This window comes from Podarcis muralis, chromosome Z (assembly GCF_964188315.1).
Source record: "Podarcis muralis chromosome Z, rPodMur119.hap1.1, whole genome shotgun sequence".
Lineage (NCBI taxonomy): Eukaryota > Metazoa > Chordata > Lepidosauria > Squamata > Lacertidae > Podarcis > Podarcis muralis.
In genome coordinates, this window is record NC_135673.1 from 31,734,993 (window position 1) to 31,750,442 (window position 15,450).

A 15,450-nucleotide genomic window follows, 5' to 3' on the forward strand; every position below is an offset into this window, starting at 1 on the left:
GCAAGGTAAAATGCAGACCTAAACAAATGGAATATGTAGAGGGAGGATAGACTATTTTTGTTTTTATAATCCCACTTTGGGACGCGGGTGGCGCTGTGGGTAAAACCTCAGCGCCTAGGACTTGCCGATCGCATGGTCAATGGTTCAAATCCCCGCGGCGGGGTGCGCTCCCGTCGTTCGGTCCCAGCTCCTGCCAACCTAGGAGTTCGAAAGCACCTCCGGGTGCAAGTAGATAAATAGGGACCGTTACCAGCGGGAAGGTAAATGGCGTTCCGTGTGCTGTGCTGGCTCGCCAGATGCAGCTTGTCACGCTGGCCACGTGACCCGGAAGTGTCTGCGGACAGCGCTGGCTCCCAGCCTATAGAGTGAGATGAGCGCACAACCCTAGAGTCTGGCAAGACTGGCCCGTACGGGCAGGAGTACCTTTACCTTTACCAATCCCACTTTAAGTATGAGAGATGACACCCTCCAGCATTTTCCGTATTTAATATCGAGTGTCTCACCATGATGACATCATCAACCTGTGCTCGGATGTATGGTCCCAAGATGCCCAAGTGTTCTTCCAATTCTCCACGGACCTGTGGCTGAGTGAAAGAGCTGTCCAGGTACTCTCGGTAAACTACTTTCTTGTACTGCCTGGATGGCTTCTTCCAGCTGTTTTTCAGATTCCTGTGAAAACATAAGAGGCTGGTGTGGTCAAGTACAGACTTTTTTTTTGGAAGACGCTGCAGACTAGCATTTCTATATGTAACTGCCTTGCAATCCAACATCATCTAGGGCAGAGAAAGGGTGTTCTGAAACATTTATCCACCCTGTCTCCTAATATTTCTTAAGTAGACCTTTATCTAGTCACTACCAATCAGCTCCTCTTGCGTTTTTTTTTAGGCACATATCATGGTTGCAACTTTCTGCTGTCTCAAAATCCAACTGATAGGTCACCATTTCACATATGTGCCCATGCACTGTGCAGCTCTAAAGAACACTGAGACAATATATACACATTCAGTAGGTCCCAGTTCAGGTCCTTAATCCGCTGTAAGGCTCAGGATGCAGTCTTGGGTCATCACCATCTCTTTGCTTAACTGACCTTACAAAGCGGTTGTGAGAATTAACAAGCTGGGGAGGCACTATGTATGCTGCCCTGTGCTGCTTGGCGGAAGGGTGGGATACAAATGCAATATTCAATTATTTTAAAATTAAATGCTCTTAAGGCAGTACAAGCATGGTTATGAGGAAACTACATCACCATTTCAGAAAGTAATACAGCATCAGCCAAAAACCTTTCCCTCTTCCTCCTCACATCACCTCTGATCTTTGGAGGTAAATGTTTGGAGGTAAAATCTCAGGAGCATCTCAAATAAGCTCACTGGTCTAGATCAGCCTTCCTCAGCCTTGGGACTCCAGATGTCATTGGACTACATCTCCCACCATCTCCAACCACTGGAACATGCTGGCTGGGGATGATGGGAACTTATTCTAAGGTCAGCACAATCCTGGGACCTAACATGGGAAATGGCTGCTCTAGAGCAGTGTTTCCCAACCTTGGGCCTCCAGCTGTTTTTGAACTACAATTCCCATCATCCCTGACCACTGGTCTTGCTAGCTAGGGATGATGGGAGTTGTAGTCCAAAAACAGCTGGAGGCCCAAGGTTGGGAAACACTGCTCTAGAGAGCATTGCGGCTTATGAATTTCTAGCCCCACAGTCCCCAAATGCTGGGCAGAACTTACTTGTCTCTTAGATATGGTGAAGATGTATGGTTCCCATAATCCCACATCACCTCCACTGCAGCAATGAAGTACTGTCGGACTCTGCCAGTGAAAGTACGTGGATCCTGGTCATCTTCCCCATATATATCAAATTCTTGCTTGTCCTCAGAATTGCTGTAATCATCATAGTCAGATGCTCGATTCAGAGTATTTGATGAGTTTGTCACCATAGATCCTTTGAGGTCGGTCGGTGCCATGGAGACCTCCATATGGACCTTGGCTCCTGAGATCCTACTCTCACCTTTGCTAAATCCATGCACTGGGGCTCCAATTTCTTCTACTCTTTTCCTCCTTTCAAATTTTTGAATATTGCCACTTATGGAACGAACGTCCCCTCCTTCGCTATGGATTTCCTTTTGTCTATCTGCTTCCTCCCACAGCTGCTCTTGAAAGGGAAGATTGACAGCTAGGTGACCTTGAGAGTCCAAATTGTTTTCTGCTGAGGCCCATCTTTCAGAATTTTCAGTCTTCTCCCTTTTTATTTCTGGATCACTGTGAGTCATAACAGGAACCTCTGGAGTTGCAGGAAGTCCGGCCTCATTTGTCTGACTGGTGGTCTTATGGAGAACAGAGCCAGCACCTTTGAGTTGTCCTCCTGCAAAGAAAGTGGGGGCCAATCCAGGTTTGGCTTCCATAATACTGTGCCCAAGAGTTCCAGAAATGGTGTCAGCTGCACCCCCTACATCCTCTACTTTGTGAGACAAACTGGCTCCTCTCCAAGTCTGCTGGGAATCAGGAAAGTTCAGGGAGTGTGGGGCTGGACTGGACTGGACTGAGGTGAACAGAGAAGATGAAGCAGTTGTCTTGCCAAGTGTGGTTGCTTGTTGGTTTCTTGTAGCCCCATCTGCCAAAGGTGCCTTTATTATAGAAGCCTTGGCCTTATTGTTTAACTTGAAGAAGTTACCGTTGAGCAAAGCCTGAGCTCTTTCTTCAGCTTTTCCAGAACTCTTCATTTCCCTTGCTGGTACAGCATGTCTTTCTTCCAACGTGGCCTGGTGTGATTTCAGAGACCTCTTTTCCAAGTGACCACCACATCCATGAGGACCCAGATGACAGGGCTGCAACCTCATCCCATCTGATGACTTTTCATGGCTCTGAATTTCTGGTTCTGGTTGTAGCTTTATCTCCCCCTTTCTTACAAACTCTTTAGAATTTGTGTCATTTCCCAGGTCAACTAGCTGTGATGGAGGTGACTCCGCTTGATGAAAAGCATCCTCTTTTTCTGATAAACTTGTTTTAGGAAGCAACAAACTACCCAGAAATCCATGGGAATTTGGGTTCCAGATTCTGTTGGCGGTGGCATCAACAATGAGCAAAGCTTTATTCTCTTTCCCCCCAAAATCCTTAATTTGGCTATTTTCTTGGAAACCTTCTTGGAGTGCTGAGCCGTCTGGTCTTTGACTAGTGTGAAATGGATGCGTAGAGAATCTATCATTACTCTCCAGAATGTCATTAGTATAGTCAGACTTCTCTAGAATATTTGGGTTGCTAGTCAATCTGTTTGGAGCCACTTGCTCACCATTCTGTGCAAATAAAGAAGCATGTTTATTCAAATTATCTGGGCCTCTAGTAGCTGTGTCAACCATCTCTGTCTCATGACCCTGAAAATGCTTTGCTGGAGGCGTTGGCTCATGCACTTTGTCATGAGAGGCTGTATGTGCACTATTTTTGCCATGAAGGAAGTCTTCACTTACAGATGTAAAAGGGCCTTGACTTCCTATAGTTGCAGTGGATTGCTCAACTTTATTTCTAGTATGCAATGATTCTCTTGATGTAAATGGTTCATTCTCTTGGACAGTTGCCTTATGAGATGAGTAGCTTGTAGAAGCTTGAAAGGTGTTGCCATAGCTCTGTGACACCATGTTTTCAGCTCCAGGGTTAATTTCTAATCTTGGTGGACCAGTGTTTTGACTGTCCAGTGACATGTGCTGAGTAAGTGGCTTACTTTTCAAGTCATCTAATGATGCAGATGTACTACTCATGTTAAAGAAAGTGCCCTTATCCATATAGGATATTTGCAGTCCTGCTTTCTCATTCAACGTTGTATCTGGCATCAATGATACAGTGTTCTGTCCTTCAACTGTGTTTACATCTTCAAGAGAAGCTCTTTCAGAAAATCTGGAATCTGGATATACTTCATTTTGTTGTGTTAAATTATCGTCAGTTTTAAGAGGGAGCCTTTTCACATTCAATGTCAGTCTTTCTGCAAGGCCCATCCCATCCTGCAACCCCTTTGACTGAATGCTGGTAACATGGTCTTCAGGAATTGCCTCCACCTTTTCCAATGGAGGGGCTGAATGAGGTTTCATGATCTCCACTGCCTCCTGTTTATCTGATTTCTCTTGGACCATCCCAGCTCCTTCAAGTGGGCTGAATGTCCCAAAGGGAAGAGTCTCGTCACCCAGACTGGTTGCAGTTTCTAACGCACTCTTATTAAGATTAGACTCTTTCCATGAGAGAGAAGAGTTTCCTGTGAAAGAATGCTGTTGGAAACTTTGCTTGAGTATAGATGATGGTTCTTCTTCTGCTGGAAAGGCATCAGTTGGCTTAACGAGGTCGTCTTGGAAAGAAGGTAAAGAAATGTTATCTTGATATAAGGACTCTCCAGGAGGCGACGGCAAGTCAGTAGGATTCTTTTTCTTGTTTAATTTAAAAAGATTATTGGCTTCACGACAAGGAGCCAAATGGTGGTTGGTCTTCTGCATTTCATTTTCTGCATCTCCATGCTTCTTTAGGCAAGGCTGGACAGGCCTGTTTTTCCTGGGGAAGCCTCTTGGTTGCAAGACATTGGCTTCATTTAGTTCACCTTCTGGTATTAATTCATAAGAGTAATCATACTCCATTTCATTGGGGCATTTGGAAACAGTGAACGTGGCTCTCATTCCTTGCCTCCTGAAGTCTGGGTTCAGGCATCCCAATATCCATGTGCCTGTCTCAGGTAAAAGGATTGAAGGAAAAAATGAGATCAATATTGGCAATAAAGCACAGGGGCTTTCTCTCTTTCTGCTCAGTTAGGGGTACCACAACCAGAAGGGGTAGGACCAATAACACTCTCTCTCAAAATTCAAAATGTGTTGTTGGAGGCTGACTGCTGGGTTACTAGGTCCCAACAGACAATGTGTAGACCTCTTTTACTGAGAACAGAGGCAGCCTGGGAAGGGACAGAGCAGACCCCACTATCCTACTGTATGCATGAGACAATGAATAACAGGTAACATATCCAGTGCCCTGCAAATGGAGTCTGACTTCCATCAGCTCCAGCCACACAGAGCCGGCCCACCCATGAGGCAGGGTGAAGCGCCCACCTCAGGTGGCAAAAGTGTAATAGGCAGTGCTCTGCCCACCTTATCACTTCCAGCAGCAGTGGCCAGAGGGAGGTGTTTCAGCGCCCCCAAGTGGAGAAGCTTGAGTGGCAATGATTTATGGAATGCCCCAGCTGCTGCCAAGTTCGGTGAGAACTGGGGTGTTCCTGCATGCCACATTACTGCTTGGCTCCCCTGCTCCCTGGGGTGGAGAAGCTGAGCAGCAATGCTTTGAGGAGTGCTCTGGCTCCTGCCAAATTTGGCTAGAGCCTGGGCATTCCTGCATGCTATATTGTTGCTTGGCCACTCAGCAGAGAAGCTGAGCGACAATGCTTTGTGGAATACCCCAGCTCTTGTCACGTTTGGCAAGAGCCAGGATGTTCCGGCAGCAGAACTGGTGGTGAAATAGGACAGGCTGCCTCTGTCAGCCAGTATGGCCATTGGTCAGGAATAGTGCGTACCTCTGAGTACCCCTTTAAAATGCACTGGTCAGGGGATGATGTAAGATGCAGTCTAACAATGTCTGGAGGGCACAACATTAGCTACGCCTGCAATAGATCAAGAGAAGGAACTCCTAAGCCTCTTTAAATGAGTCCATCCTCCTTAGTCATCCTCACTTTAACTCTTCTTTCAAGGAAAACAAAGTAGGACAGACATTAAATAATGTTAAAGGTTAGAGACGCTGAGTCACTTTTTCATGTCAAATGACTTCTGATGCTTAGGAAGGTATCAGATTTGGCATATTGTGTTAAGTAGCATGGGACGCGGGTGGCGCTGTGGTCTAAACCACTGAGCCTAGGGCTTGCCGATAGGAAGGTCGGCAGTTTGAATCCCCACGACAGGGTGAGCTTCCGTTGCTCGGTCCCAGCTCCTGCCAACCTAGCAGTTCAAAAGCATGCCGTGCAAGTAGATAAATAGGTACCACTCCGGTGGGAAGATAAACAGTGTTTCCGTGCGCTGCTTTGGTTTTGCCAGAAGCAGCTTAGTCATGCTGACCACATGACCAAGAAAAACTGTCTGCGGACAAACGGTTCCCTCGGCCAGTAAAGCAAGATGAGCACCGCAACCCCAGAGTCATTCGCGACTGGACTTAACTGTCAGACGTCCCTTTACCTTTACCTTAAGTAGCACATCTAACTCACCTGGTTTCTCCATGGACATGAAGACAGTCTCTCCAGAGAGGGGAAAGAGCGTGAGGGTCTCTTCAAAGACTGTGTTGTGCTGAAAAGTATTCCCGGAGAAGAAGACGGACAGAAACTCAGTCTGGGAACCTACACTGAGGATGTACCAATACACAACTTTGTTTTGGCAAATCTTGAAGTGCAGATTATCAAAAACATAGCCATTTATACCTGTAAGAGAAGTGAGATGGGGAAAATGCCATGGACATCCAGGTTACAGGGTGGACTGAGGCCAAAAAAAGAGTTTCAAAAACAAACAGATGAGGATTAAAATAATAGTCCTGGAATCCCTAAAGACTATTTTAAAAGTACCTGCTAGTTTTTGGAAAGCACATGGGTGGAGTAAGAGTGCTCAGTACCTCCCTGCAACACAACAATAGTGCATTAGTTGTGTTTTTCCCCCTGATTTATTAGATCTGCAAAACTTCCCCGATGAATTACTGCTGTTTGGAGGGGCCTATGTGCCACAAAAGCGGACAAAAAGAACAACGCAGAACATTTGCTGAATAAAAAGTAACCTAGAAAGTTGCAGGAAATGCACTGATTATAACTGAAGTAGCATGAGCATCCCAAAACTTCTAAAGGCACAGACAGGTACTGAAAGCGGGATTGTGTATGGATGCCGCAAATAGTATCATGGGCACAAATGATTATGAATGCACAATAAAAGGACTTCTGAAAGAGCATGTACTGAATGAAATTTAGGTGATGTAAATAGATCTCTCACAGCACGCTTAAGCTTGTATGAGGCTGTGTGTGTGTGTAGCTTTTCTGGGATAGGGATGCACCCTTCCCCCCCCCCTTTCCTCCCCCACCACACACAGCTTTTCTTCTGGGGCTACTCACTGTGCATAACGTTGGAAGCATAGAACTCAGGATCCTGGGGGTTTACATTGGCTGCATCAGAACAGGATTGGTTGATATTCTCCTTCAAGTACCAGCTGAGGTTTTCATCGAAGACAGAAAACAGCACAAATCTTGCTTCATCTGACATCATCTGGAAGAACCACAAATGAAAGGGTTGAGGAGAGACAACAAGCATCACTGCTCAAGGTTTTTTGGATATGGAGATGAGATGGCAGGAGGGGAATATTGTTTCCACCTTGCTTCTTTGTTATCCGGTTCTAGGTTTCTTGCTAGAATGTCTGCCTTTGGGTGCCCAACTCTGAACTGCTCCCCATGCAGACCTTTAAATCATTTCTCTGCAAACACCTAAGAGTTAAGCTGGAGTATCAGTAACTACAGCAATCAGCCAACTGTTTGGTTCCCATGTCAACTTGTCACCTCTAGTACAGTGTTTCCCAACCTTTTTGGGGCAAAGGCACACTTGTTTCATGAAAAAAATCTCGAGGCACACCACCATTACAGCCCCGTGACGTCAGCGCGCAGCGTCACGCCGGGAGGGACGCACGAAAGTGTAAGATTCAATTTTTTCCCCTCCCCCTTGCCTTCCTTCTGTGCCAACCGCCAAAAAGCCAAGAATCGCGGGACCGCCGGCGGAGGGGGGGAGGGCAAGCGGAGGCAGCGGCGAGCCCCGTTCCTCCCCATCCGCCCCATTCCGTGCAAGGAGCGCGAACAGGTGTGAGAAGGGGGTCAAACCTGCGGGTCGGCGCCGGGGAACCTCCAAGCTTTGGGGGTGGGGGGGAGGAGGCAGCAAAGCGAGGCAGGAAGGAGAGCGCGGCTTGGCGAAGTACTCGGCGGCGAAGGCCAGCAGGTCCGGCGGCCGGTGCCGCAGCACCTCCACCGTGTAGCCCTGCAGCAGCTCAGTCAGACCCGGCGGGATCTCGATGCTCATCTTGTAGCCGAGGCGCGCGGGAGACTCAACGGACGGGCCCGGGAGAGAGAGAGAGAGAGAGAGAGAGAGAGAGAGACACGACGGAGAGAGAGCGGGAGTCCCTGCTCGCCGTCGCCACCGCTACAACTACTGTGGCGGTTGGTCATGGTCGCCGCCGCCGCCGCCCACCTCTATCTATCTCTCCCCCTCAGCTTTCTACGCGGGCCTCGAGCCGGAGGTGGGGGGTGGCCGCCGCCGCTTTCTCCACCTCCACGTCCTGCCTCCTCCTCCTCGAGCCCTCCGTCAGCCCTGAGGGAACCGCCGCGCTCGCGCCGCCGCTCTCTGACACGCGAGAAAGAGAAAGGAACGGAGCGGCGGGGTAGTCGGGGGAAGGAGGGGCCGGAATGGAAGCACGAGGCGAGCTGCGCATGCCCAGCAGGAAGCGGCGGAGAACGCCACAGAGAGAGAGAGAGAGAGAAGCTAGGGAGGGCGGGAACACGCTTCATGCGTCACAATAACGGACAAGAGGCGCTCGAGGGATAGATTAGGACCTAATTTGACTTTTACCAAAAAAAAAAAAAATCTTTCGAATTTTCCCCACGGCACACCAGGCAACATCTCGCGGCACACTAGTGTGCCGCGGAACAGTGGTTGGGAAACACTGCTCTAGTATATCTAACAGTAAGCTGATACTGCTAAGCATGGCCTGGGTTGCCATTAAAAAAATTGGGAAGAGATCTGGAGATTATTATTATTATTATTATTATTAATAATTTGTACCCCGCCCATCTGGCTGGGTTTCCCCAGCCACTCTGGGCAGCTTCCATAGAAACCAAAAATACACTAAAATATCACACCTTAAAAACTTCCCTGAACAGGGCTGCCTTAAGATGTCTTCTGAATGTCAGGTAGTTGTTTATCGCTTTGACATCTGATGGGAGGGCGTTTCACAGGGCGGGCGCCACTACCGAGAAGGCCCTCTGCCTGGTTCCCTGTAGCTTTGCTTCTCACAATGAGGGAACCGCCAGAAGGCCCTCGGCGCTGGACCTCAGCGTCCGGGCAGAAAGATGGGGGTGGAGACGCTTAGGGCTTTAAAGGTCAACACCAGCACTTTGAATTCTGCTCGGAAACGTACATCCAGTTCAAACACCCACTCACAAGTGGACAACTATGCAGAGCCTTGCCACAGTTATCCATGCCCTGGTAACATTCCATGTTAGATTATTACATTATTAATTTGAAAATTATGCAGCTACTCCATGACATAAGCGCCAGGTTGTTAGCCAGGGTTCATCTTACAGAACTCATTATTCTGCTATTTTGTAAAGTCTTCATTGACCTCTTGCTTTTTTTGGTTACAATTCAAAGGGCTGGTCCCCCATGGCTGCCTGTAAAGTACCTTTGCATGGTCTAATAGACACATAAGGCAGCAGCAACATCCCAGAAGCAAAGCCAGTTTGGGCTTGGCAGTGTCTGGTTGAAAGTATCTGAGTAGATGAGGACCACCTCCTTCCCCCACTGGCATCGTCAGCTGTAATGCTAAGTCAAATTGTGGCTTTGCATGAACACTGTGAAGCTTCCCAGATGGGATATCGCAGCCACAGAGTGATTCTCCCCAGTCCTGCTGCTGCTATGCTAACCAAAGTCAGGCTTTGGTTTAGCATTACATATGGACCTAGGCTTGTGGTTTGCCTCCCCCAGGAAAACCATGACCAGTAAACCTAGAACAAACTTTAGTTTCAGCTTATGGTTTGTCTCGCAAACCATGAATTCCAGGTTCAGGCAATATGCTAAGCCATGCCAAGAAATATATTAGCCCCAAATAGCAATAACAGGACTGGAAGAGGTGTGCTGCTGCAGCCTCAGTCTTTGCTCTGCGAACCTGCAAGTTTGCACATTCACACTAAGCACAGTTTGCACTGAATCCAAACCAGATCACTGTAGCTCCCCCTTATTGGGTTTCACATGCTCTTACTCTCTCAAGCACATGGCTAAAACTCCCTTGGGAGGATAGGTGAAGGGAGGGGGGAATTTTAGGGGGAAAGAAGAGAGCATGAAAACAGTTACACACACAACCAAACACACACACCCAACTTCTTTACTCATAGCTAACACATTTGGGCTCTAATACACACACTTACACATAACATGAAGTTGACCTCATGCTATTTTGTGAAGCTTTCTCCTAAGATACAAGGACCAACCTGATTCCCTCTCCGATCCATGGTCTCTTTGAAGCAGATCAGCAGTGGTCCAATTAGCCCAGAGGCTAAATCCCGAGCAGGCTTGATAGAGCTGTAATAGTAGTGAGTCAGGCAGCGGGGATCTGAGTTGGTTGGGCCATCCTCAGGCATTATCTTCCACCTGTAGGTGAACACCTGGTTAGGTCGAATGGGCAAGAGCTTCATAACGTGATCTGGGAGGAAAACAAACCGTAAGACCATTGTGTTACTGCATTTGCCACCAGCTTTTAAAAATAAAAAACTGGCTAAAGATGTACAGGGCAATCCTAACTGTGGTCAACTCAGAAGTTATTCAATGGGGCTTACTACCATTACACCTGTCAATTTCAATTCCTCCCAGTTTCTCATTGTTCAGTCTTCTCCATAGTTCCATGTCAGTTTGCAGGATTGTTTTCCTAATGTCCTCACACAAATCCATCAGCTTTTTAGTACTACTTTCTCCTGGCCTACACATTTTTGCCTGCAATTTTACCTAATGCTTTGCAAAAGCAATTTCCTCTCATATATGCATACAGAACTGTTTCTATTCCACTGAAGTTCATCTTCCACCAAAAACGACATTATTTGTTTTGCTGTCTGTTGTGGCAAAATTATATACAAAATTCACATAATTAATTGCATAAGTCACAAAAATTATGTTATCATTACACGTTCTACCCCATTCATTTCAATGCAAAGGAAATAGAGGCAATTCCCAGTTTAGGCATGTCTGAATGATGGGCAATCACACATACATGCCAAACCTGGAAGTAGCCCCAAAACACACTCCGCTGACAGGCGTGGGGGACCAGAATGGAACCCCCATGCAAAAGGAGGATTGCCTGTACAAGGCAAATGAGAACATAATCAATGATGTATTATTTGCGAACTGAAAAGTGAATACTGATCCATTCTAGACATGGGACAAATAAGCAAGGACTAGCAATTTCCTCTCCCATTTTTGCTGTTGATAAAATCCTCTGATAAAATCCCTACTCTTCTTTAAACAGGAGCTATACAGTGGTACCTCAGGTCAAGAATTTAATTCGTTCTGGAGGTCTGTTCTTAACCTGAAACTATTCTTAACCTGAGGTACCACTTTAGCTAATGGGGCTTCCCACTACCACCATGCCGCTGCAGCACGATTTCTCTTCTCATCCTGAAGCAAAGTTCTTAACCCAAGGTACTATTTCTGGGTTAGCAGAGTCTGTAACCTGAAGCGTCTGTAACCCGAGGTACCACTGTAGTTAAGACTTGTTCTTGGCTATAGCTCGTGTTTAAGAAGGAGACAGCTTAGCCACAATCTCAAGTTCAGATGACACTCTAAGCTGCCATGTCCACTGACGTAAAAGGACTGGAGCGCCAGCACATTTGCATGGTCCTGGTAAGCTATAGTTTGGCTTACCGTGACACACAAACCAGATTGGTACACCTCAGTCTCTTGCAGAAGAGGGCAAGCAGTAGCCTTTAGAAAGCCACATGGCAGCCTAGCAAAAGGAAAAAGGAAAGGAAACAAAAAGTGGGGCATTGGAAGGTAAAATACAGTGGAAAAGTCCTGCTAAGACTGGAGCATGACTAACAGCAGACAATGGTAAGCAGCAGCACTGAAGGCAGGCAGATTTCTAAAAGCAAGGTGGTACATATTCTATGATGCTACACATGTACCAAAGTTAGGATTCTGTACCAAAGTGAGCACCCTGCCAATCTTGTTTTTCAAAGACATGTCTAGTCCTTAAGTGGAATACAAAGTAGGGCTTGAAAGCTGATGAGGAAACACCTGGTGATCTCTCAATTGAAAAGCAACTTGCATGAATTGTTCAAGATTGCTCCCAACCCCCATGATTAGCTGAAGCAGGATAAATAATTGACAAATATGCAAATATATGCATGGTTATTTTAATGTGTGTATGCTCATAGAGAACAAATAATTTCGGTTTTTCCTGGTGCTGTATGGCACAGTACTTTCCACAATAGTTTGATTAAAAAGGGGGGGGAAAGACAGTATGCATGACCATACCCAGCCCACTCTAAGAAATCTACTCCCATCTGCTGAACGAGTCTTACTTTTGCTGCTTCTCATGGGGTAAAAGGAAGTGACATTGGTGATGCCATGGGGGTAAATGTTGTACGGCCGGCTGGCTAGATTCTTGAACATAATCTGAAATGACAGTTTTCACATTTTAACCAGGATTTGTAGCCCTGCTGGAGCCCAAATATCAGGTGTAACAATATATTTTATCAGAGCCTGTACACTGTTTGACACAAATCAATTCAGCCTCTGCCAATTTCTGTGAAAACTACCACAGACTGTTGAAATGGTTGTGTCAACGAGCCCTGAATCTTCCCTGAGAATCCTAGGTTACATCTCAGGTTGAGACCAACTACATTTGTTCTGGGTATAAGCTTTTGTGTCTATGTGCCCATCCTGTATTTTTATAGTAGTGTCCAGAAAATGTATTTCTTGCATAGATTGGTTCATTGTTAGGTTGATGGTGGAGTGAAAGTCACTGAATGTCTGGTGGAAGGTGTCCAGGGTCTGCTGACCATGTGTCCAGATAATAAAAATACCATCAATGTACAGCAGGTACAAAAGAGGTTTGAAAGGGTAGGAGTTTAGGAAGCATTGTTCCAAATCTGCCATGAAGATGTTGGCATACTGTGGGGCCATGCGTGTGCCCATTGCTGTGCCGCTGATCTGAGAAAAACCGCACCCCACCCTCCCACTATATATAAGGGTCTGGTGACTTCTCTTTCAGTGTATCTGAAGAAGTGTGCATGCACACGAAAGCTTATACCCAGAACAAACTTAGTTGGTCTCTAAGGTGCTACTGGACAATTTTTTAAAAGTTTTTTATTTATTTCGACTGCGTCAAACCAACACTGCTACCTACCTGAATCTCAGATTGAGAACATGATTAGTAGAAATACGAAACAAATAGGGCAGTTACAATTTACAAATTAGCAAAAGATTCAAGAAGGAAAATGAATACTGAGCTACAACCCTCAAAACAGTTTCCCAAGACAGAATAGGTATATAAATAGTTAAGCCTTGAAACCTCAGGGTAGAATTGTCTTCAGCAGCACTGTTTTAAAATAATGCTTTAGAGTCTAGACCATATGAGTTCATTCAGATGACCATTTAAAACTTGGTTTAGGTGATAGTGAAGAAGCTGCAGCAAGCCTCAGGCTTGTGTACTCCTACTCATCTCCTTGCTTCATATGTAAGATGAGGAGAGTGAAAGCTGTTGTTTTCGCATTAGAAAACAAGCCACAGTTCCACATCACATGTGAACTCAGGGAACTGTGGTTTGTTAGCCAAAGTTACTTACACAAGGTTACTTACGCAAACCTTATTTTTCCTTTAGGCCATAGGGCCACAGGGTCTCCCATTTCTGCCCTATACGTTTTTAAATTTCTAAAAGTTATTAAATAGTTCTTACACAGAATAACAGAATTGTAACATGAAACTGTGGTTTGGTCTAAAGGAAAAGTAAAAACTTTCACTCCCCTCACAGATAAAGGAGGAGGAAAACAGAAGGAAAGTGTGTGAGCGTAAGACTTGCTGCAACTCACTGACAATCACCTAAGTCATAGTTAGGACTTAGGATGGTATGGGGGCAGGAGAAGGGTGTGGATATGTGTGTGGGTGAATGACTGAGAAAGAAGGGGGGGTGAGAGAAAAAGAGACAAAGAGCGTGGGGTGGTATACTGATGATCACAAAGGGGTAGCTCTGACCTTTCTCATCTCTTACCATAAACTCATCACCAGTTTCTCCTTTAAGGACCGGCCCTAGAATCCCCATGTGGTCTGGTTTCGATGCCTTCTGCCTCTTGAAATTCGCATCCTCGTACTCCACAAAAACGACTTTCTTATACTTGGAGCCAATCCTCTGAGGACCTTGTTCCAGAAACTGCTTGGCGTAAGCACTGCAGAAGAGAAGGGAGAAACATTCTGGGATGAGCTGATGTTAGATCTGGAGAGGGCTATCATGCTTTGGCCATCACATCTCAGGCACCTGAGACATGCACCTAGCCATCACAGACTTCAGGGAAGAGGTCCTGGAGTATTGGCAGTGTCACTGTCAGCGGTCATCATTGTGGGATACCTGTCAATGTAGGCTGAGTAGCAAGTTGTTGAGCAGGAACACAAATTGTCTTGCCTAGCTTGACCCACTATCCAACCATCAACTTCTCTGTGACTACATTTCCTGTCTTAGGTGTTTGCTTTGTACTGCTTAGAAAACTACAGCTGCTTTTATGATATGACTGTAAATTGCCTTAAGACATATTTGTAAAAGGCAATTCCTAAATTAAATAACTACTACTACCACCATCACTGGGGGCTGGCTGGCTGGCACTGATCTATGAACAGAACCTTTCCAGTGGTGGCTCCCAGATTGTGGAATGCCCTCCTTGGTGACCTACAGGTGGAATTCTAAAACAATCCTGTCTACCCAGGTATTTCAAGACCGAAAGATCACTTGTTTTGAGAATGTTTTAAAGTATTTTTAGAATGCTTTTTAAAATGTAGTTTTAGTATTGATGTGTTTGCCACCTTGGGCTCCATCAGGAAGGAGGGAGGCAGGGAGGGAGGGATAGAAACTGAACAACAATGGTAATGATAATAATATTACTGTGCCAGATTCTGCTGCAGCCTGCCACAAACTTAGACCCTATGCTTACAGAAACACAGCTGACCCTGTTACCTGGATAAATAAGTGGAGTTATCTGAAGCATAGTCCCAAACAACCTCTTCTGCTGCTATATAATGTTTCCAGGTCACAGGCTGCCTCTTGGCACGGGAACGGCCTGTAATCCTGGGTGGAGAATCATCCATTTGGATCACCGTGCTTTCCATATCGGCCTCACTGTATTCAAAGTAGTCCTCTTCGTCCACGTAGTCCCCTTCCGCCACCCTCATCTTCTTCATGGGTAGGTTTGGGCAGACTTCTACCGTAACTAAGATTTCCATGCCAGCTGGAAGTAAGGGTCAAAAATAGGTGTTATTTCCTATGTGCCTACTTTGTCTTCCTTGGGCTTAGAGCCCACTAAGGTGGTTAATCTGTGTCTGGCCTGCACCCCTTCACATTTCAGGTGGGAAATCTGTTGACGTCTGACTCCTCCTCTACAGACAACATTCCCTGCACAAATAATGCTGTTGTTCTCGGAATCTTTGATCCTTAGTATGTTGGTGAGCTGCAAC

The 15,450-nt window shown here is 46.1% G+C and overlaps 1 protein-coding gene across 1 annotated transcript in view; it reads right to left on the reverse strand.

The window, feature by feature from the left end:
* F8 (coagulation factor VIII) overlaps positions 1-15,450 on the reverse strand; it is a 68,836-nt gene that overhangs the window by 24,001 nt on the left and 29,385 nt on the right. Inside the window, exons 8-15 of the mRNA XM_077922674.1 lie at positions 14,954-15,224; positions 14,000-14,174; positions 12,312-12,405; positions 10,230-10,441; positions 7,098-7,248; positions 6,213-6,422; positions 1,730-4,697; positions 504-669 (exon numbers count right to left, since the gene is read on the reverse strand). Of these exons, the coding sequence (XP_077778800.1) occupies positions 504-669; positions 1,730-4,697; positions 6,213-6,422; positions 7,098-7,248; positions 10,230-10,441; positions 12,312-12,405; positions 14,000-14,174; positions 14,954-15,224 (4,247 nt within the window). The remainder of the gene's footprint in view (positions 1-503; positions 670-1,729; positions 4,698-6,212; positions 6,423-7,097; positions 7,249-10,229; positions 10,442-12,311; positions 12,406-13,999; positions 14,175-14,953; positions 15,225-15,450) is intronic.